Source organism: Haliotis cracherodii, unplaced genomic scaffold, assembly GCF_022045235.1.
Source record: "Haliotis cracherodii isolate W230 unplaced genomic scaffold, xgHalCrac1.p SCAF_6, whole genome shotgun sequence".
NCBI lineage: Eukaryota > Metazoa > Mollusca > Gastropoda > Lepetellida > Haliotidae > Haliotis > Haliotis cracherodii.
The window spans coordinates 14,170,876-14,193,571 of record NW_027266319.1 but is presented as its reverse complement, the minus strand read 5'-3'; the positions used below and the strand labels follow the sequence as shown (position 1 = coordinate 14,193,571).

The 22,696-nt window shown below is 38.6% G+C and overlaps 1 protein-coding gene across 1 annotated transcript; it reads right to left on the bottom strand.

Moving 5' to 3' along the window:
* Positions 1-9,774: 9,774 nt before the first annotated feature.
* LOC139445376 (enolase-phosphatase E1-like) lies at positions 9,775-22,352 on the bottom strand. Its single transcript, XM_071226512.1, has 3 exons — positions 22,261-22,352; positions 13,860-14,197; positions 9,775-13,154 (listed from the first exon to the last, which is right to left on the bottom strand). The coding sequence occupies exons 2-3, from the start codon at positions 14,154-14,156 to the stop codon at positions 12,033-12,035; spliced, it is 1,419 nt and encodes a 472-aa protein (XP_071082613.1). The 5' UTR covers positions 14,157-14,197; positions 22,261-22,352; the 3' UTR covers positions 9,775-12,032.
* Positions 22,353-22,696: the final 344 nt, after the last annotated feature.

Genomic DNA, 22,696 nt, shown 5'->3' with positions numbered 1-22,696 from the left:
ACCACTCAACTTTTGTATGGGATAATCAAATATGTTATATATTAAAATATACACTTGACATGTTATAAGTATCAATTTTGAGTATCAAGGAAAGATAGATATATCAAAATATCAATATGGGAAGTAGTTTTTATCATTCTCCTCATCACTTCTTCTGTTTGCTGTCTTTGATAGGGGCACTGGTGGCCCAGTCATCTGAGGTGCCACGATTTGCTGTGCAGAGATGTGTCCCTTGGGCACGCCAGAAACCTATGTTTGTGGGTTCGAATTTCGGTTCGCCCCCATTATTTCTAGATTTGTCAGCACCATACCCGTGCTCGTGGGTTTCACCGAAGTGGTAAACGTCTGAGACCTGCATCAGTTCCGGCTCTCCTCCCACATTAAGCTGACACGCCGTGATGTAACTGGAATACTGTTAAAGAGGCGTTAAACCCAACTCACTCATTCACTATCTTTGACGCAACAGGTATTGAAAAGTGATAAACTTATTACAATACTCAGTGAAGTTCCATAAAATGTTTCTTTTTTAGACTATATGCAGAAAAACTACTTCAGACATAGCATGTAATATGGTTCACTTACCACGTTCGACTTCAATATGTTGTAAATTCGTGGGTTTTGGGATTCACATGTTGGTATAGAGAAATAAAAATCTGTTCCAGATCTGCATAGTTATGATTCTGTATTACAGTAAACAAAGTTCAAGTGCTTCAAGTTTCGGTTGCATGTTTGTGCTCACTTGTTCAGATTCATAGGTCAAGACACCTTTTTGCATGTATGTTTTGCATATGCTTTCTCTTATAGTGAGTGAATTCTACCTGCAACCATATTTATTTGATTTATTTTGGGGCTTTTCTCCCACATTGAGCTGACTCACCCTCATATACTTGAATACTGTTCAAAGTAGTGTCAAACCCAACTCTCCCACTCCAACTTATTTCAAGTTATTTAATTCAATTGAATTTTTAAATGATAGAGACAATGTATTGATGTTTAAATCTTTCACAAACAAAAACAAGAAATAATGTTATAATGGAGTATTGAGGCATGAGAATTTGATTTACGACAGACAGCAGTTACCGGTAGATTAGTCGGGTAGTGAAAACACTGGCACGATGTTGTCAAAGAATGGTTGACATCTGCTTCATCAATGACCACCCCATGTTTGGGAGGATGCAGTTAGAATTTACAAAGGTGAAGGTTTTCTGTCCTATTATCATCATGTATATCTCATTGATACAATTACTATATTGTCTTTCTGGATACGATGTACATGGCTATCTTCAAACTGAAAAATATGTTGACAACATGTTGGCGGTGCACATGCTTTGCAAATCCTGCAATCGACCGAAATTTCGTTGCACGAATTTGATGGGACTATGCATAGACTCGTTAGTCCAGCCAAAATGTAACTCCATAATACCAGCCTATTTCGGCAAGGGTGGAAACTGGACTTTCAAAGTCAGTTAACTCGCCTGCCTCGGGAAGATGTCCGATTGGTGTCACACTGACTATAGTTTTGCAATATCGAGTAATCTTTATGCACACATTCTACATATTATCACTGATAAGTTGGTCCATCACCATAGCCAGCCTTTAAGTATAGTGCAGATCAGGTACACTGAAAAGTCTGATATCTAAGAAGGTTAGAATATGTATATTTTATGGAATACAGCTTCTAGTTCTCAGCGATGTTTCGATTTAGATTCTTACACCGATATCAAGCTTGAATTATATCCATAAAGATGTACGTTTTCTAATTTACTCACCAACTTCTAGAATGCCAGTCAAACATACAGGAAAGTTTTACATATCAGTTCAGACAACATTTTGACCCCTGTTTCCCAGTGAATATTCAGCCCAGATGAAGCAGAGCATCTCCGACTACTACCCCAGTCCGTTTCACCTTACATGGACCAACTCAAAACACTAATACCGTATTCGACGTAATAAGCGCCCAGAGCGGACTCAAAATTAGAAATAGGGGCTCTTATTAGAATATAATTTTGGTGAAAGAGTCGAAAGATCGTAAAGTTTAAGGTTTCTGCTGACAGCTGGAATTGATACTAAAGAAAAGTCTGTGCGTATTATACACGACAGATATATTCTTTCCAGTATTTAATTGCCTGTAATTAAGAGTGCATATAACACATGAGTGCGTATTATACACGAATAAATGTAAACAAATTGTGTACATTGATCAGTCGGAAGGGTGCTAATTGGGATTGTTCACTAGCCAATATATTGGCAAATATCGCCATGGGTGCTTATTACATCGAATACGGTACATGTAAATTGAACCAGATGTGAACACCTCTGAAAAGCCTGAAATTGTTCTAGCCCTCAGGATAACTATAGTTTTAGACAAACTCTCTCAGGCTAGAGCCAAGTTGCATCTGGACCCTTGCAGTCTTATTTCACAAGCTTAACAGACGACCAGGTTACAGCTTAGTATCAGTTAAGCAAGTTTGAAGTCATTCAAGCCCTCTTGGTCAGTCTTCCTTTGTGATGTATATCAATCTAACAGTAAATGTTTACAGTACGCTGAGATAATGTTTCAGTTTCATATATGACACTTATTACTGTTTAAACCTGGCCTTGGGTGCCACCATCGAGGAATCCCCTCTTTACATACCAGTATAGATAAGTACCCTGTAAGCATGCCTAGTTATACCAGATGACGGGAGCTGTGGAAGTTTGTCGGAATGTGTAGACCATGTACATCTGTATGTCATGAATATTTCTGTTATTCTACCAGCTGTTGCCACATGTTGGAACAGTGTTTATTTCATAAAGAGCATGTGATCTGGTGATTGGCAGCCCTGACAGCTAGCTATATTGCATGTCATTGATGGGATAGTTCTCATGAAGAGTTATTACAGAAGGTTTATAGTATATCCTCTAATAAGCACCAGGGCTCTGTTCCTTTGTTGGGGGCACGGGTGGCCCAGTCGTCTAAAGCGCTGCGATTCGCTGTGCAGAGTTGCGTCCCTTGGGCACGCCAGAAACCTATGATTGTGGGTTCGAATCCCGGTTCGCCCCAATTATGTTCCTAGGTTTGTCAGCACCATACCCGTGCTCGTGGGTTTCACCGAAGTGGTAAACCTCTGAGACCTGCATCACTTCAGGCTTTCCTCCCATATTAAGCTGACACGCCGTGATATAACTGGAATACTGTTAAAAGCGGCGTCAAAACCCAACTCACTCACTCACTCACTCACTGTTCCTTTGTTTGTTTGTTGTTTAACGCCGCACTCAGCAATATTCCAGCAGTGTGACGGCTGTCTGCAAATAATCAAGTCTAGACCAGATTATCGAGTGATTGACATCATGAGCATCAATCCACGCAATTGGGATACAATGACATGCATCAACCAAAATAGCGATTCATCAGTTTGCAAATTTGTTAGAAAATTGTCCCAACCATACTGCTAGGGCCCACTTGCACAAAGCAATCTTAGCACTGCGGTCATTATTATATAATAACCACCACCCTCTGACATACCCTCTGATTTAAGATAGGTGTAGTGCTGAGATTGTTTTGTGAAAGTGGGCCCTGGCTTATGCCATAAGAAACCACACACATGAAATTATCGTTACTTAGAACAGGGCTGCTGTTGTTCTTCTGAGCCATACAATATGAAATAAACCATTCAAAAATATGTTAGAAAATATAAGTGGTCATTTAACTGATAGTTTGCACTTACCCGTTTTTAGGATTTGAAAGGTTTTTAGTTTCAGATGCGTCAAAATGCCTTGTCCTTTATCTGCTGCACAATCTGTATGGGAGTGTGTTACCAACACACTACTGCAGGGCTATCTCAGCCAGCCAGCCAGCCAGCCAGCCATGCTTTCCATTTCCTTGTGATTGTATCTCCACCTAGTTCTGCCTATCACTTCTGTATTTGATGAATGAGAGAAACGTGTTGAGGTTTCCTGTGACTGAAGGCTGTCATTGTATTGAAATGTATGTTAAGAAACCTCTCAAGATTTAATTTTCATGTAAAAGCAACTGCATGAATAAAGCATTTTGCTATTAAAGCGCCTTCTTGTTATACGCCTCAGTTATCAGATTTGAAATTGACCTTAATCCCGTGTTACACTCGTAATGGTGTGCATTACGGATTACGGAGAATTTTGGGGGGATCCTCAGAATTCCGTGGATTTTGTTACATCAAGTGTCACTTTTGTTGTGTATTTCTTTACAATATTTGCAGAAACCATATTGTTGGTTCGTTTGTTGTTTAACGCCACACTCAGCAATATTCCAGTTTTATAATGGCAGTCTGTAAATAATCAAGCCTGGACCAGACAATCCAGTGATTGTGATTGATATCATGATATCAATTGGGATGGATTATATACATGAACCAAGTCGGTGTGTCTGACCACCCGATGCCGTTAGTCACTTCTTACGACAACCTTAGCTGGCTTTTACAGCAAGCATGGGTTGCTGAAGACCTATTCTACCCCGGATCTTCACGGGTCAGAAACCATTTCATCGCCCAGACACCATATGGTCCCCCCAGAACCCTGTCTAACTTTCAGTAATTATTAACATATATATATATATATATATACAATGTACTTATATATTTAAATATGGTATTGTTGCCAAATGAAACCTTTACATAAGTGAATATTCCTTTTGGTTTTAAACATGACTGCCTCTTTTATTGCTCCTGTTTCTTGGTTCAGATCCCAGATTTGCCCTGATTATGTTTCTAAGTTTGTCAGCTTGTAACACCTAAAACACGAATACAAAACCTCAATTACATCATAACCAGTAATCCTGTATTTCAGCTGTTTACACCATAAAAATCTTCAGATTTTCGACAGCAGTCCTCTTCACTGTCAATAATCCATAAAAAAATGTGCAAGCAATAGTATCATGCTACCCACACCTCATTGCTGTAAAAGGCGACTAACTGGATCGTGTGGTAACGCTCGCTGACTAGGTTGATGCATGTCATTGTATCCCAATTGTGTGGATCGATGCTTGTGATGTCAATCACAGGATTGTTTGGTCCAGACTTGATTATTTACAGATCGAGGTCATATCGCTGGAATATTGCTGAGTGCGGCTTAAAACAACGAACAAACAAACAAAATCATTGTATTAACGACTTAAGCTGTGACACCAAAAACAAGATACTCATCAATAAATGAAACATTGTTGAAAAAGAAATTTCCAACCTTCATGGACTTTCTGACCGCCACCGTGGTCTAGTGGTAGAGTGTCTGCCCGGAGAGCGGAAGGTCCGGGGTTCGATCCCCAGCCGCGTCATTCCAAAAGACGTTAAAAGATGGTACTTGTTGTTACCCTGTCTGGCGCTCGGCATTAAGGGGCTAAAACAAGGACTGGTTGGCTCGGTGTCGGTATACTGTGTCTGATTGGGGTATTCATGTTAAACTGTGGCATGGTATCTCAGTGAGCTAGCACTATATATCGGCATCAGTCCGGACTAGTACAAGCAGCCCCACACACACACAATCGTACATGCACGTCACTATATAAGTGCAATAATCTTGGACGCGACGTTAAACCCCATTTCACCTCACCTCATGGACTTTCTTGTTATGATAAGCAACTGCTAGGTGTGAACCCTTCTCTTTACAATGAAACTACAGTAAACTATGGTGATAACAAACTCAAAGGGACCACTTATGTTAGTTTGTAATAATCGTAGTTCGTTATAAGCATATATATATACATCATATATACAACAAATGGCCAGGACTAAAAAATAAGTTTGTTATCGCGGTCAGTTGTTATAAGGTGTTCGTTATAAACGTAGTTTACTGTATGTGTTGCCGCAAGAATAGCAAACCCCATCTCCCCGAGGCAAGGGAGTTAACTGACTTTAAAAGTCCAGGACCCCGTTCCTCAAAAACGGTCTTAGCGCTAAGGTGATCGTAGGTCCCATACTTTAACATAGGCTTTCGATCATCGTAGCGCTAAGATCGCTCTGAGGGATGGGGCCCAGATCCAACCCTTGCCGAATGAATTTGATTGGAATTATGGAGTTCTATTTTGGGTGGACTAACGAGTCTATGCATTGTCCAATCAAAATCCTGTTAGGATATTGACATCCGGTTCATTAACACCATGGCAACTACCGTACCGAATTCCTTCAATTGCAGGATCTGCAGAGCATGTGTACTGTCAGCTGGGCGTAGACACTTATTTTCCAAATCTTTTCCTGTTTTTAATAGATGCTCAAGTGAAGTTAAACACATTTTACCATAATAAGGCCGCACACTATTTTTCTGTTCACGGGCCTGCTGCATCTAAAAAAAACTGCCGGTCCAAGAAATATATTAAACATAAAAGTATTTATTTTTGTTAGAAATATAGTCCCTTTTATACATTAAAAGATGTTATATATAGATCCCATGTCTACATCACTTATCAAATGCAGAATGACTTTCATATATATAAATTGATGATTGACATAGTTATTTATATTAATTTTTATTTCGACCAATGACACCATCTTGACTGGTCGCCGCCATTTTGTTTGAAGTAAATACAAGTGATATGAGAGGTGGAATCTGATTGGTCAATAGCTGGTACATGGAAGGGACGTCACTCCTAATAGCCATATGTAGCGCTACGATCAAGACCAGAAATTCCAGTTCGGCAGGGGTGGACTTACAGCTGGACTTAGTTAGTTAATTCCCTTGCTTCAGGAAGATGGGGGAACCTACAAGATCAGAAGCGAGGATGAATATCTGCAACAATGTTTTTCCATCTTATTTTGGGCTTTCTTCCCACATCAAGATGACACACACTGTTCAAAGCGGCGTCAAACAAAACTCTCTCACTACCTAAAGGTGCACAAGACGAGATAACTCCATGACATGCTTTGTTATTCCTCATACATCAAGCTGACATGCCGGTATATAATTAGAATACTGTTCAAAGCAGCGTTAATCCCAACTCACTCACTCCTATAACTGAATTACTTTTCTCAGAAAGTCATGACTTCAATAATGTGACCGTCATGATGTTGACGAAATCATTAATCCTACTCTGCCCTATGTTATTGGAAAAAATCCTAAAACATTTTAATTATTTCGCATTAATTCCCATCTTATCTTCCACAATCATGTTCAGTTCTGCATCACTGGACTCCATTGATCCACCTCGAAAACATCATCTTCACAAACAGTGACAGCTTTGTAATGAGGGACATATTTGCATTTAAATTACTTCTCATTGAAAGGTGTGAACATGTATTGATCAGGAATTTGTTGTTGTGGTGACAGGTAAACACTACCTTTGGCGCAGTTGACATGCTTGATTGCTCATCTGGGTCAGTATTGACAAACCTTTCTTCCATGAGACGTTTTCATTTGTCAGAGAAATTATGTCACACTTTCCACATCATTAACTTTAAAGTTGACAAATAAATTTGGTGGTGGATCTCCATTCTACGCTTACATCTCAACTATTTCAATAATTGATATGTGATCATTGCTGATGAAATTAATAAACCAAATTATACAAACAAGGCCCAGTGATATTGCTGACAGCTCAAAAGGCATCTATTATTAACTGTTTAAAAGTTTACCCTGTTTAGAAATATATTTAGACCACCTCCGTGGTCTAGTGGTAGAGCGTCCGCCCGAAGAGCGGATGGTCCAGGGTTCAATCCCCAGCCGTGTCATACGTTAAGACGTTAAAAGACGGTACTTGTTGTTACCCTGTCTGGCGCTCGGCATTAAGGGGCTAAAACAAGGACTGGTCGGCTCGGAGTCGGTATACTGTGTCTGAGTGGGGTATTCATGTTAAACCGCGGCATGGTATCTCAGTGAGCTAGCACTATAAATTGGCATCAGTCCAGACTAGTACAAGCAGCCACACAAACACACACACGTACATGCATGCCGCTATATAAGTACAATAATCTTGGAAGCGACGTTAAACCCAATTTCCTCTCACCTCACCTTGAAATATATTTATTGATGTCAAACACTGTATCATACACGCTATTATTATATCAAACTTCCCACAATTATTTACCTGTAGAGACTGACCGCTAGAAGGATATAATAAAAGAAAGATTTTGCTCTGTCTGTGATTCAACAATTATTGACGATGAATTTGATTATCTTTAATATGAAACACTTTTACTGAATCCAGGTTACTGTACAGACCCCTTATGCTTGCCGTAAAAGGCGACGATGCTTGCCGTAAAAGGCGACTATGCTTGCCGTAAAAGGCGACGATGCTTGCCGTAAAAGGTGACGATGCTTGCCGTAAAAGGCGACAATGCTTGCCGTAAAAGGCGACTAACGGGATCGGGTGGTCAGGCTCGCTGACTTGGTTGATGCATGTCATCGATCCCAGTTGCGTGGATCGATGCTCATGATATTAATCACTGGATTGTCTGGTCCAGACTCGATTATTTACAGACTGCCGTCATATAGCTGGAATATTGCTGAGTGCGGCGTTAAACAACAAACCAACCAACCAACTTTTCTACTGTAACTGGTGTAATCTAAAAACATTTAAGTATCATATGTGTTTGTACAATATATCCATAATAAAAAGTGTCTAATTTTTTTGCTATTATCAATAATACCAGTACTTTAACAAAGCACTGTAAACTTTTATAGTTATTATAACCATGCCATTTGTTGTCATATCTACGTGTAAATATATGCTCCTGTAACTGTGATTGGTAGTGTTTGGACTATAAAATGATGATTTAATTTGTGCAGAGCTTGCTTTTTTTGTTTGTTTTTTTAACACGGCACTCAGCAATATTCCAGCTATATGACGCAGTCTGTAGGAAGTCAAGTCCGGACCAGACAATCCAGTGATTGACATCATGAGCATCGATCCACACAATTGGGATCGATGACATGCATCAACCAAGTCAGCGAGCCTGACCATCCGATCCTGTTAGTCGCCTGTTACAACAAGCATATCCGCTTTTTACGGCAAGCATGGGTTGCTGAAGATCTATTCTATCCCAGATCTGAAATGAAGTGCAATCAAATATCTCTCTCTCTCTCTCTCTCTCTCTTTCTCTCTCTCTCTCTCTCATGTGAACGCAACATTAAACCCCATTTCACCTCACCTCACCTCACCACAACAAAACCTGGTATAGCTGTACATGTTTATTCAACAAGACGTTAACAGTAAGCAGGTAATACACCATAACCAATACAGGGTTATAACTGTGACAAGGTAAATAAATTATAAATGACTTCATATCACAATTTCACTTTTCAACAATCAACAAACAGATTTTGTTACAAAACTGTATTTACACAATAGACATGGTATTTCATGGGAACTTTCCCTGCAAAATCCAAAATGGATCATTCTAACCATATGTTATCACAGATAAATCTAATGCTAAAAAGTATAAACACACAAGAAAATATTGTCGATTTACAAATAAAAGGAGAAAGTCAGAGGCCAGTCTGTCCAAACAGTGAGTATTAAAGTGATATTGTTCAACATCTAGACACCGAAACCCTGTTACCGTATTCGACGTAATAAATGTCCTGCTCTAATAAGCGCCCACTGCGATATTTGCTAATATATCGGCAAGTGAACAATCCAAATTAGCATCCCTTCCGATTGATCAATGTACACAAGACTTATATATTCGTGCATAATACGTGTGTTATATGCATCCTTAATTATGGGAAATAAAATTCTAGAAAAATACATCAGTCGTGTATAAACATTTCAGACTGTCAGCATAAACCACGAAATGTATCTTTCACTTCTGTTTTTTCCACCAAAATAACATTCTAATAAGAGCCCCCTATTTCTAATTTTGAGCTTATTACATTGAATACAGTAATTGATTTGTGTCCAGAAAATAAGAGGTGATGAGGTAAACAGCATATACATACTTCTCAACTTTTGATAGGGATATTTCTTCTCACTCCATGATACACAAAGGGTTCCAGGTATATATTTAAATAGAATGACTATCCCTGTCACAAGTTGAGTAGAAGAGTATATATATTTCAATATGAGATATAAATCCTTGTTATATGATTTCAAGTCACATCATATATATAGCAACAGGTGTCAGGATGCTGTTCTGTTTCACCAATTGACGATAAACACATCTGCGACACCAGTAGCTTATTAATCACCAGGGGGGTACGGGTGGCCGAGTCATCTAAGGTGCCGCGATTTGCTGTGCAGAGTCGCGTCCCTTGGGCACGCCAGAAACCTATGATAGTGGGTTCGAATCCCGGTTCACCCCAATTATGTTTCTAGGTTTGTCAGCACCATACCCGTGCTTGTGGGTTTCACCGAAGTGGTAAACGTCTTAGACTTGCATCACTTCGGGCTTTCCTCCCACATTAAGCTGACACGCCGCGATATGACTGGAATACTGTTAAAAGTGGCGTTAAACCCAAACCACTCACTCACTCACTCACTATTAATCACCCTTGGAACACAAACATCACAGGACTGTACTCTGTAGTTTGAATGTGTTCGTACATCTATTGTAACCATATAATCACCTACTAATACGAGCAGAGATTCCAAAAACTAGCGACAATATGGAAAGAAATCTAATGATTAGATGACTTTGCTGAAAATCGAACTCTTCAGGTTAAGAACCTTTTGTTTCTCCAAAAGTTGCTTCATTTTGTTTTTTTGGCAAAAGAGTGAAATTATTTTTCCTAAAGTTGTTTTTCAATTACTGGTTTACTTAGAGGGAAATTTCGTCATCCTACGAAGATGGAAATCTTCACAAGAGTGAGTGAGTTATTATGGTTTAACGCCGCTTTTAGCAATATTCCAGCAATATCACGGCGGGGGACACCTTAAATTTGCTTCACACATTGTACCCATGTCGGGACTCGAACCTGGGTCTTCGGCATGACAAGCGAACGCTTTAACCACTAGACTACCCGACCACCCCACTTTCACGAGAACATCTCTTGGAAGCTAAACCAGTACATGAATGATTGACCCCAACTGTATAAGTGAATTGTGTGCAGTTAATAACATATTCATTTTGTATGTTATATTTAAACTATTCTGCTATTCAGTATTCAGTAAAGTCAAACATCAAATCACATTCTTCTAAGTCTGTTTAGTTTAGGATGAATACACACCAACCTCATCAAAATCAGATCTTAGTTATCGCTACCACTAATCAAAGATCTGAGGACATCCCATTACGGGTCCGTTAGACTGACCTTTCACAAACTTTGACTGACCAATGGAATGACTGACAAGAAGTCGATATTAGCCAATCAGAAGGCAGCTTTCTTGTGCTTTACGGCACTAATTACAAATTGGCGACTACAATTCAAAACATATTTTGACAAATTCTCGATTAAAAATTTGAAACCAGAACAAAAGAACATTCTGGAATGGCTAATAGATGATCTAGATTGTATGGATTCAGTCGTTAAGCTTGTAACTATCTTTTGGGATACCCTGTGTAAAAGTTTTTGATGTTTCATGATTAAAAATCACATTCCGACTGTCATTTCCATGATCTGGTAAGCAAGGCTCTGATTGGTTGGATGAAAGGTTGTTCTAACGTGGGATGTCCTCAGATCTTTGTCTAGTGGTAGGGAGAACTAAGATCTGACTTCAATGAGATTGAATACATACAAAAGTGTGAATTTCAGCCGTGACAGAAATCATAACAAATACTGAAACAATGAGTAGATGAAACAATACTGACTTTTACTTCTGTTCCTTACAATGGTACAACAGTGGTGAGATGTAACGAAGAACTCTTCACAATACTGTCAGTCACTTCTTGATGAATGTTCCAGTCAACAGACACATCACACATCACAGACCATGGACGGTATCACAGCAATGTTCTGCTTGGCCATGACAGACAACAGAAATAGTCAGTTCAACCTTCTTCAAGAACAGAACAGTCAAGAAAGAAAGGAAATATTTTTCGGTTCATAAATAATGGAATAAATATGATAGTTCCTCCTGGAGTGTAAGCTCTTACTCACAGGATGCCCTGAATCCTTAGTAGTATCAGAAACGTTTTCATCCTGTTGTAAGGTTACATAACAGCACAGGTCCTGGACTGGGGGGCCTTTCCTTCGTTACCTTTAGCATTAACTTGTTCCTCTGCTGCCTTCAGCTTTGAGTTGGTCAATGCAAGCTCCTTGTCCAGATAGACAATTTTCTTATCTTTTTCTTCATTATCGTTTGCAAACGTGACAAGTTTTTTCTGAGTTTCCTTCATTTTCTCGCCGTTATTTTCTCCCCATTCCTCAAACTCCTTCAGTGTTTCCACTTGAGACTTCAGCTGTTGCTTCTCTTCTTGTTCCTTCTGCAGCTGTGCCTTAAGCTTCTCAATCTCCATCTCCTTCTCATCCAAGGACTTTGTCAGAGTCCCCTGTGCCTCACTAGCAGAGCTAGCGTCATGTTTAAGTTCAGCATTCTTGTCCACAAGTTCCTGGAATGCTTCTTTCTCAGCATCTGGGTTTGTCAGTGACGACTCTGTGATCTGTTCCTGGTCTTCTTTACAGTCAGCCTCCCCTGATGTTTCTACTGCAGGGGCAGATGCAGCATCTGCTACTGTTTCGGTTACAGCTGCTTCTGCTGCATCTTCTGTTGGCTTCTCTGTTATTTCAGCAACTTCGGTTGATGCTTCAGTTGCTGTGGTTTCTTCAGCTGCCTTTTCTGTAGCTTCTCCTTGACTTTCAGCTGTTGTCTCCCCTGATGACTCTTTTGTCTCTTCAGCTGCTGGTGTTTCTTCAGTCGCCTCTGTTGCAGCTGTTGACTCTTCAGTAGCAGCAGGTGTCTCTTCTGTTGTTGCTGGTGTTTCCTCAGTTGATGCTGGTGTCTCTTCTGTTGTTGCTGGTGTCTCTTCTGTTGTTGCTGGTGTTTCTTCTGTTGCAGCTGGTGTTTCTTCTGTTGCAGCTGGTGTTTCTTCTGTAACAGCAGGTGCCTCTTCTGATTTTTCTTCTGTTGCAGCTGGTACTTCGTCGGTAGCAGCTGGTGTCTCTTCCGTAACAGCAGGTGTCTCCTCTGATTTTTCTTCTGTGGTAGCTGGTGTTTCTTCTGCTTTCTCACCATCAGTACAGTCAGTGGCAGGCTCTTCTTTTGTCTCCGTGGATTCTGCAGCTGGTGTACTGTCCCCTTGGCCTGAACTCTCCTCAGCTGGTGCAGGTGCTTCCTGAAAAGCAAACAGGTCATAGACATATGAGAAAAAAAAAATATATCATTTTCTTTTCAAAACAGACACATCATTCAATAATAGGACAATGAAAATGAATAGTAAAGCAACTAAATAATGGGAACAATTCAATATTCCTCACAGTAAACATCAAACACAATGTGATTAGAAGTGAGTGAGTGAGTTGGGTTAAATGCCGCTTTTAACAGTATTCCAGTTATATCGTGGCGTGTCAGCTTAATGTGGGAGGAAAGCCCAAAGTGATGCAGGTCTCAGATGTTTACCACTTTGGTTAAACCCACGAGTATGGGTATGCTGCTGACAAACCTAGAAACATAAGCAGGGCGAACCAGGTTTCGAACCCACGATCATAGGATTCTGGCATGCCCAAGGGACGCAACTCTGCACAGCGAATCACGGGTCCTTAGATGACTGGGCCACCCGTGCCCCCAATGTGATTAGAATCAATGTGATAGTCATGGTTTACAAGGGAGATAGTCTTATGGATGTACAACTTCTTTATTACAATGAATGCAACGTTTCAGTGTAGTAACTAACACCGTTATGAAGCATGTGATGATAACAGTGTTGGTATCTACACCGGAATGTTGTATTCATTGCAAGAAAGAAGTTGTATATTCATAGAACTCTCTCCCTTGATCATCATACCAACTTGTAATGCCACTTCAAGAAGTCATTGTTTACCTCTGCTTTTGTTTCTGTGGTTTCAGCTGGCTTCTCCACTTCGTCCCCGCCTGAATCAGCTGTTTTTTCCTCTGCTGCTGCTGCTGTCTCATCATTCTGAGCCTCAGCAGTTGTCTCCCCTGTAGCTGTGTCATCAGCAGTTGTCTCCCCTGCAGCTGTGTCATCAGCAGTTGTCTCCCCTGAGGCTGTGCCATCAGTAGTTTTCTCTTCAGTCACAGGGTCGGCTGTCTTGACGTCATCACCCTCTGGGACTGCAGCAACTTGCTCAACAACAGTTTCTTCACCTTCCTTGGTCATTCTGCTTGTCTTGTGGTTGTTTTAAAAGACAAATAGAACTTCTGAAGATAAAGAATACACAACAAGACATTAGGAAAAGCAACAAAATATAAATGAAACACACAAAAAATAAAAAGTAAAACATGGAGACAGGTAAAAAAGTGAAGTGGAATATGATCTTTTATTACCTCTTTTTCTACAAGTGTTTTCACCGCTATTTTGCCTTACGCCCAATGAAATCTTGTTTTGGAGATGATCGTGATGTTTATTCTCTGACTTTGACTTTTCCTACTTGCATCATTGTCAGTAACAAATGTAAACAAAACAAACTACCGTATTTGAAGTAATAATCGCCCATGGTGCTCTCAAAATTAGAAATAGGGGGCTCTTATTAGAATGTTATTTTGGTGAAAAAAACAGAGTTGAAAGATAAATTTCGTGGTTTATGCTGACAGCCTGAAATGTTTATGTACGACAGATATATTTTTCCAGAATAAAATGCGGTACCTTAAATTACCTTCCAGACTATAAGTGGCCACCTATTTTGTTTATTGCCTCACTCTTCTGACTTTGTTTGTTTGTTGTTTAACACCCAACTCAGCAATATTCCAGCTATATGACGGTGGTCTGTAAGTAATTGAGTCTGGACAAGACAATCCAGTGATTGACATTGTGAGCAACCATCAATGTTGTTGGGTATGATGAAATGCAATCAGCAAACTCACAGTACCTGACCACTCTATCCATTTGGGACCCGTGATGATCGGGGCAGAATAGATCTTCAGCACTCTATGCTTGTTGTAACAGGCGACTTACGGGAATGGGTGGTCAGACTCACTGACTTGGTTGATGCATGTCATCACATCCCAATTGCGTGGGTCAACGCACATGACATCAATCACTGGATTGTCTGGTGCAGACTTGATTATTTACAGACCGCCGTCATATTTTATGGAATACTGCTGAGTTTAAACAACAAACAAACAAACAAACAAACAATCCATTTGGTCTCTTCTTTCGACCAGCATAGGTTGTTCAGGGGCCTGCTCTAACCCAGAATCTCCATGGGAATACAACTTGCATAGGTTACTGCAGACCAATAATTACACGAAATTCCTACAGGGCCAATAACAACATGAGTAGCTATGGAAACATTGTAGACATATAATCTTAGAGGCACTAATCTCCTAACTAGTATGTGATCATTTGTACATCTGTATTACATAAGTAGGACACCAATTGTTAGCAAACACCTGGATTGATGACGAACTGCTTTGTTTGTTTCCACAGTCACTAATTAGCCTATTTACTCAACTTTTGACCCCACCCACAACAATGGTAACCATGGCAATATCATCACTTCTCCAGAATATACGTTATACGTGTTTGTGACACTGGTTACCTTTATCAAGGCGTACAGACTTTAGCTACATGTTACCTCACTACCTGTTATGAATAATTTCACCTGAGAAATTGAATTATCAGGCCACGATAAATTAGATTTTCGTCCAAATCTTATAAATATGTGAAACAGGAGGCATTTTATTTAAAAAAATGTTTATTTTTAAACAAAGTTCAATGGATGTCATTCAAATGAAGCATAAATGTTTGGTAGGACTAGGTATATCGTGTTTTACATCAAATGAGAATCAAGGAAACACATTTTTTCCTCAAGGGTAGGTACTGGGGGACAGTAAAGAGTTGGAAATATTTCTTTTTCATTTAACCGCCTCCATGGACTAATGGACTGCCCGGACAGCCCCGGACTGCCCTGGATGCCCAGGGAGGGGAAGGGTGTGTGTTCGATCCCTGGCTGCACTGTGCCAAAAGATGTTAAAAGATGGTACTTGTTGTTACCCTGCCTGGTGCTTGGTATTTAGAGGCTGAAACAAGGACTGGTTGGCTCGGAGTCAGAATACTGTGTCTGAGTCGGGTATTCACGTTAAAATGTGACATGGCATATCAGTGGGTTGGCACTATAAAATTGGAGTAGTCCGGACGAGTACAAGCAGCCACACACATACACAGGCATGCACAAGCAACAATGTAGAACATGACGTTAAACCCCATTTCACCTAACCGCTTTCATTATCAGAACAAATCCTATAGTAAATGTTTTTCCAAACTACAGGTTCCACCCTCAATACATCTGTGACAGCCTTACAATATAAAAAGATGTATATCTGTTTTGCTGTGCTTGCTCATCAAAGTGTATAGTTTCATTGTTTTTTCCTATTCTGCTCTACATGACAGTGTTCCCGTTAACAGGTAATTACCAGTTTTTTACCGTTGTTTGATCTAAATTCTTAAGGTTTGAGTACATGTAATATTTAACATTGTCTATGTTCTGTAAATTTTTTTAAAAACAACTGAATTTACACATCAATTTAATAATTTTAAAATTATAAAACGTATCAAACATTATCAGTTTGACAGAACGCATTAAAAATTGAACCTTATCTTGAATTAAACTTGTCATTAAAAACATACAATTCTTCCCAACGACAGCAAACATCCCTTGACCTGTTAGTGATATGGGTTTGTTTGTTTATTGATTTTATGTCCTTCAAACTGAGCAATTAACTTATCCTGGAGTGGCGTTCAGTCTACATTGCAAAAAACATGTTCACTTATCATTTTACACTTTGCAAACTAAAGATTTCATTTTAGTGATCATGCCAAAAATAGAAAATCAAAGAAACAAAATTCACAAGTATATTTTCGGAAACAAATTGAATATATTATTTCATAACACACTATAGTTTGCAAAATAGCATACATAATTTTTTACTATAATAAAAGTTTACATGAATCTCTTAGGACACCAGGGGGCCCAGTCGTCTAAGGCGCCGCAATTCGCTGTGCAGAGTTGCTTCCCTTGGGCACGCCAGAAACCTATGATTATGGGTTCGAATCCCGGTTCGCCCTGATTATGTTTCTAGGTTTGTCAGCACCATACCCGTGCTCGTGGGTTTCACCGAAGATTTAAATGTCTGAGACCTGCATCACTTCGGGCTTTCCTCCCACATTAAGCTGACAAGCCGCGATATAACTGGAATACTGTTAAAAGCGGCAACTCACTCACTCTAAAGACAAAAAACAAAAATAACCCAATAACAATATTTACCTCCATAAGGTAAATCAACAATTTCAAAAATAAATGCCACTTGAAGAAGATTTTTAAAATAATCAAGTGTAACCCAACTTATCCAAATAACAACTTTCACAACACCATCCTGCAATCAAAATGCCTGTAAAAACACAAATACAATACAATACCTTCAAGTATATTACACATCTGAAATACAAAACTTCACACAAGCCCAAAAACCTGTACCTAAACTGCCAGGCAAAAGGAAATATACACTTAGAAGTTGGATGTGAAAAAAACCAAACGCTATCACTGCAAAGCTTAAGGTCCAAAACCTAACTAACATACCTGTATCAAATACATCACCATGGAATAAACGTTACATGTTTAGCCACCAGCAAACAAGGTGTATACTTCCTTTGCCCACAGTTAAGTACGTTCCCATCAGTCACTAATGTAGCTATTCCTGCTAACATATCAGTCTCCAGGGACCCGCCCTGCCCTACCTACCTGGACAAATGACAGCCTTGAAATCAATGTTCCTATTACCCACTGCCTATATAGATTACAACACAGAATTACACACTAATCCCCAGAGGGCCATGGCTACAATCATAGCTAGCAAATGCTCACTGATATTTAATCTCTATGGTTACAAATCTGTTTAAGTGGATTATGACTTACTAATCCCTCTTGGCTACACATTGTTGTTGTTTTTTATGTAGGAATTAGAGGTATAACAGTCAGTAACGAGTTTATCATCCATGTAAAGTATTGCTTGGTGTACTAGACCTCCTCCATGTTGAAGGGATATAAGGGGAAATAATTGTCTTTATGTCAGTATGACATAGAAGTTGTTGACAGTTAGGAGTTTATTTTTAATCATATCAAAATATTTACAATTTTTTAAACTGTCTTTTTTCTTCCCTCTTCTGTTTTGACCACTTTCTAAATGGCATTTAAAAAGCAGTCTTATTGGACCGTTTTTTAAATGGCAGGGTGTTTTCATTTTTTCTTCCTGTTGTGTATGTTAACTTATAAAATCAAAGATTCACATAAATAAAATTAAAGTATCAATTATACATCATCGCTTTTCACTTTTTTCATTCTGCATCTTCATAAACAACATCGGCTACTCCGCTGAATGTAAACATATTTTAGGGAATATTTTAACCCTACAACACCAAGACTCAGGAAAACAATACCTTCTTTCCTCCAGAATAATCCAATAACGTTTACCATCAGGGTCATGGTTTGGCATTGGGAAAACAATCTTAATTCACAAGGGTTTATACAAATGGGATATTCCCAGTAACTTTACCTGTGTTACTGTTGGTGAATGTCCTTCGTTGCTTGGCTAAGACGAAATGTGTTACTGAATTGGTGGCACATACAATGGAGAATTGTTTAAGTGCGCATTTGGGCCCCGGTTTTTAGGAGTGTGTTGTGTTGATATTTATGGACTGAAAATTGCAATGACTTTAAACAGACTAAAGTTGTATTTTGTTGAAAACTTCAAACATATGCCCCAAAGAGAATGGGTATTTTGTTTTCTTTGATGTTTTTGTTTTTCCATATCGGAATAACTGTTTGTTTACTGACAGCCATTGGTTTAAATATTATTGAACATTCAAGCTGCTTTGATTGTAAGATATTTGTATAGAACGACCATCCATTTTTCACTGTTAACTTTATCACTGACCTTTTCAAAAATCATCTTCCCGAGGCAAGAGAGTCAGCTGACTGTAAAAGTCGTGTTTCCACCCTTGCCGAACTAGGCTGGTATTATGGAGTTACATTTTGGCTGGACTAATGAGTCTATGCATAGTCCAATGAAAATCTTGCAACGAAATTGAAATCCGGTTCGTAAACTGTCGTGCAGATTTCAGCAGATTGCAGGATTTGAAAAGCATGTGCACCGCCAACTCGTTGTCAACAGATATTTTCCAAATCTTTTAATGTTATTTATCAATGTGCTCACGTGATTTGATGCATTTAGCGATGAAAGACCCTTTTTATCACAATATAGATAGATCTTGATTATCGATCAGATCATCCTGACTTGGCGCCCCAATTTTGTTTGAAACAAATGCAAGTGATACGAGAGTTGGAATCTGTTGGTCCATAGGATAGCCTGAGAAGGGACATAACTCGTAATAGCCACTGGTGGTGCTACGATCAAGCCCAGGAATTCCAGCCTAGTTCGGCAAGGGTGGCAATTGGACTTTCATAGTCAGTTAACTCTCATGCCTAGGGAAGATGTTCAAAAATATGAAACGTCCAAAAGTTGCAGGGTAGCTCAAATATCACTGCTTGAGAATGATGGCATATTTTTTCCAAATATTCTACATGTCTTATGCCTATGATATGAAACATGTAGACTTTCAGGATCTTCATATGAAGTATTATTATACATATTCTTAAACCACAGCCATCTATGTCACAAAAATTATTGTTACATGGTTCTATATAGGGACCATTCATTCTGTTGCTTTGATGGTAGGGTGTAATTTTAAAAGAGATATTAAAATTTGACAAAAATAAAGTCTAATTATATCAATCAAATTGAATATCAATATAGAAATATTTTACAAATGTATTATTGTTGAAATGAATTAAAAAAGAAAATCTGCAAAAAGAAACTGTTGAATATCATGACTAAAGTGGATAATAATTTGGCTCGGATGACCCAAAAGTCAACTGGATGAGCAGGGGTGATTTTTTTAGGACACTCGCTGAAAAATATTCAATTGTAAATTTGAAATAGAGCGTTGTAACAGAAGAGAAATCCAACTACTAACTTATCCACTGGCTTTTACAAATCAAATCAGGCAGTTAGAATCATGTCAGTACTGAATTAATCACATAGCTTTCAGCCATGTTGAAAAGATTATTTGATAAATCCTCTTATTATCAAACTAATCTCCTTGGGGTGATAGTAACAAGTGTTTGAGAATGTCAAGCCCACTTTAGGATCGTGTAACACATTTAAGGCAGGAAAGACACCCAATTACTTGGTTAGTCTTAAGGGAAGTAGTAGTAATAGTATTTTACAATGGAAACTGATCTCCTTAAGACTACAAACAAGCCATGGGAACCTGAAGCCAACTTAGGAACAAGAAATACACTCAAACACATAATTAATTGTGTTTCAAGTTCTTATTAATGATATTAGATTTTTTAGAAGCACACAGCTCAAACCTCTTCTCTTTTCTTGAAATTTCAAATTTGAGCCTTGCAATTTCTGTGTTCTTTATACAAGTTGTGTTGACATGTCTGGTTATCAAATATCCATTCACAATTGAACTTGTGCTACAGTTTGAGAGGGAAGGAACTTTGAGGTGTGACGTCCTACAGGACCTCACTATGCTAATAAGATCAAAATAGCTTCCCTTCTTGAAAAGTGATATGTTGTGTTTATAAAGCCATATAGACAATATGCTTGTGTTTGAGTATATATTCAATATAAGATCAAACATTAACACCAAAGAATTATGAGTCTTGTTTATATGCCGAAACAGATTCCTTTTGGCATGAAAGGCAAAATAGTGGTGAAAATTATATGAATGGATCACCAGAAATGAAAAAAAGAGTAAGCAAGGCAGCAAAGACATCCATATATGATGGATGATAATTTAAAATGTTTTATCTGAAGGAAAGATCAGATACAAAGCAATCTAAAAGAGACACTGATTATTTGTTAGTTCTAAGGAAAGTAGTATTTTCTATACAAAGGCTTTCAGGGGCACACTGATGGAATACGCATTTCTAGTAGAAAAGTTAATTATGAGGATTATTTAAAATCATACATCCAGAAAAATATTTTATGAAAGTTAAGGTATTTTTAATGTTCAGCTTTATGATCACCTCTTGATCAACAATCATTAATTTTTATGTGTGCAAACATAAAGATCAATAACTGGAAAATGTCAAGGACATCGCTCGCAACCCATTCGATCCAGAACTGTCAAACCCAGAGAACCCACTAGGAATCTGTTCAATTGTATTGTTTATGATATACTGTTGTCTTGACAGCTAATTATGTTCTAATTAATGGAGGGATGTCTATTATCCAGATGGTCAAGCTGCAAATTCAGGAAACTAATTGGAAGAGAACCACATTGGTAATAATCTGGCTGATGGTAATCTAAGATGTTATTCTAAAATCAAAGAAAGAAATCTCACAACTTCTGCAACTTATTTCTCAACATATATCCATTTCAGGTTTTAATTTTCATGTCACACAAGCTTACTTCGAAATGACTTAAATATCATTGAATATTTGAGATTTTTGTTAAGATTAAATTTTTGAATTCTTCAAAGCAAATTGACGGATAATTTAAAAATTTCAATCCTTTGAATTTGTTTCCACTGAAGAATTCTTTGATTTGATGAATACATATTACATTATTAAGCTTTTACTACTGTGTTAAGAAACATGGTTTGCTGCCAAATATAAATGAAATCAACACCGGAGAATTCCAACGGGTGCGAAAGGCGAAAAGTGAAAAAAGGTCAATGAAACTTAGTGATGAAACCAGGTGGGCCATGTTATTTTGTAATATATTTCTGAAAAACCTAAAACATGTTTAAACATCCCTTTAAACAAGTAAGTGAGTATGGTTTAACACCACGTTAGCAATATTCCAGCAATATCACGAAAGGGGACACCAGAAATGGGCTCCACACATTGTACCCACGTCGGGAATCGAACCCGGGTTTTCGGCGTGATGAGCAAAAGCTTTTTACCACCAGGCTACCCGACCAACCACCCCCCCCCCCCCCTTTAAACAAGAAGAAAACCTATTTCTATGCAAAATGGAAAATAAAATTTAGAAACTAAATACAACAAATTTACATCTGACAAAACCTATCACCCAGTATTAAATACAAGAAATTGAAGTGAAAGAACACATCCCTAGAATAAACCTGTTTAAGTATTTCTGAAACAAACACACAAGAACACTACCGACAAAGCAACAAAAAATGATTTGATTTCCGAAAACATAAAGATTGGATAGTTAGGAACAGTACCTGTACTAGGGAAATTAATCCGTTCTGATTGAAACAAAACAACAGTAAATGCACCAACTGCCTTGAACTGGACACACACAACAGCTTGACAGTTTGACTTCTGTACTGAAAACGTGCATCTCGAACAACTTATATTCCCCCACACATCACCAACAACCAACCAATCAGATGTTGTTAGGGTTGCCGACACCAGGGGTGATGCCGTGTTGATGTTTTACGTCATGATGGAAACAAAATGTGACTACACATTATTACTTAATACACTACATTGACAACGGTAATGAACAGCAGAAAAGCTAGTAGCCTTGATGAAAGAAAATGCTAGTAATACAAAGCGGTTTATTGGGGCTTATGGGAATGGCTCTGTGTTTAGCTCTGCATGGGTAAATTACAACATAAGGTTGGACAGATTTATTTCGTGTTCTGCTAATGAGTC

Coding starts and splice junctions, on each gene's coding strand:
- LOC139445376 (XM_071226512.1), bottom strand. CDS start 14,156: ATGACCAAGGAAGGTGAAGAAACTGTTGTTGAGCAAGTTGCTGCAGTC. Junction 13,155..13,859: donor CCACAGAAACAAAAGCAGAG/GTAAACAATGAC, acceptor TTTGCTTTTCAG/GAAGCACCTGCACCAGCTGA.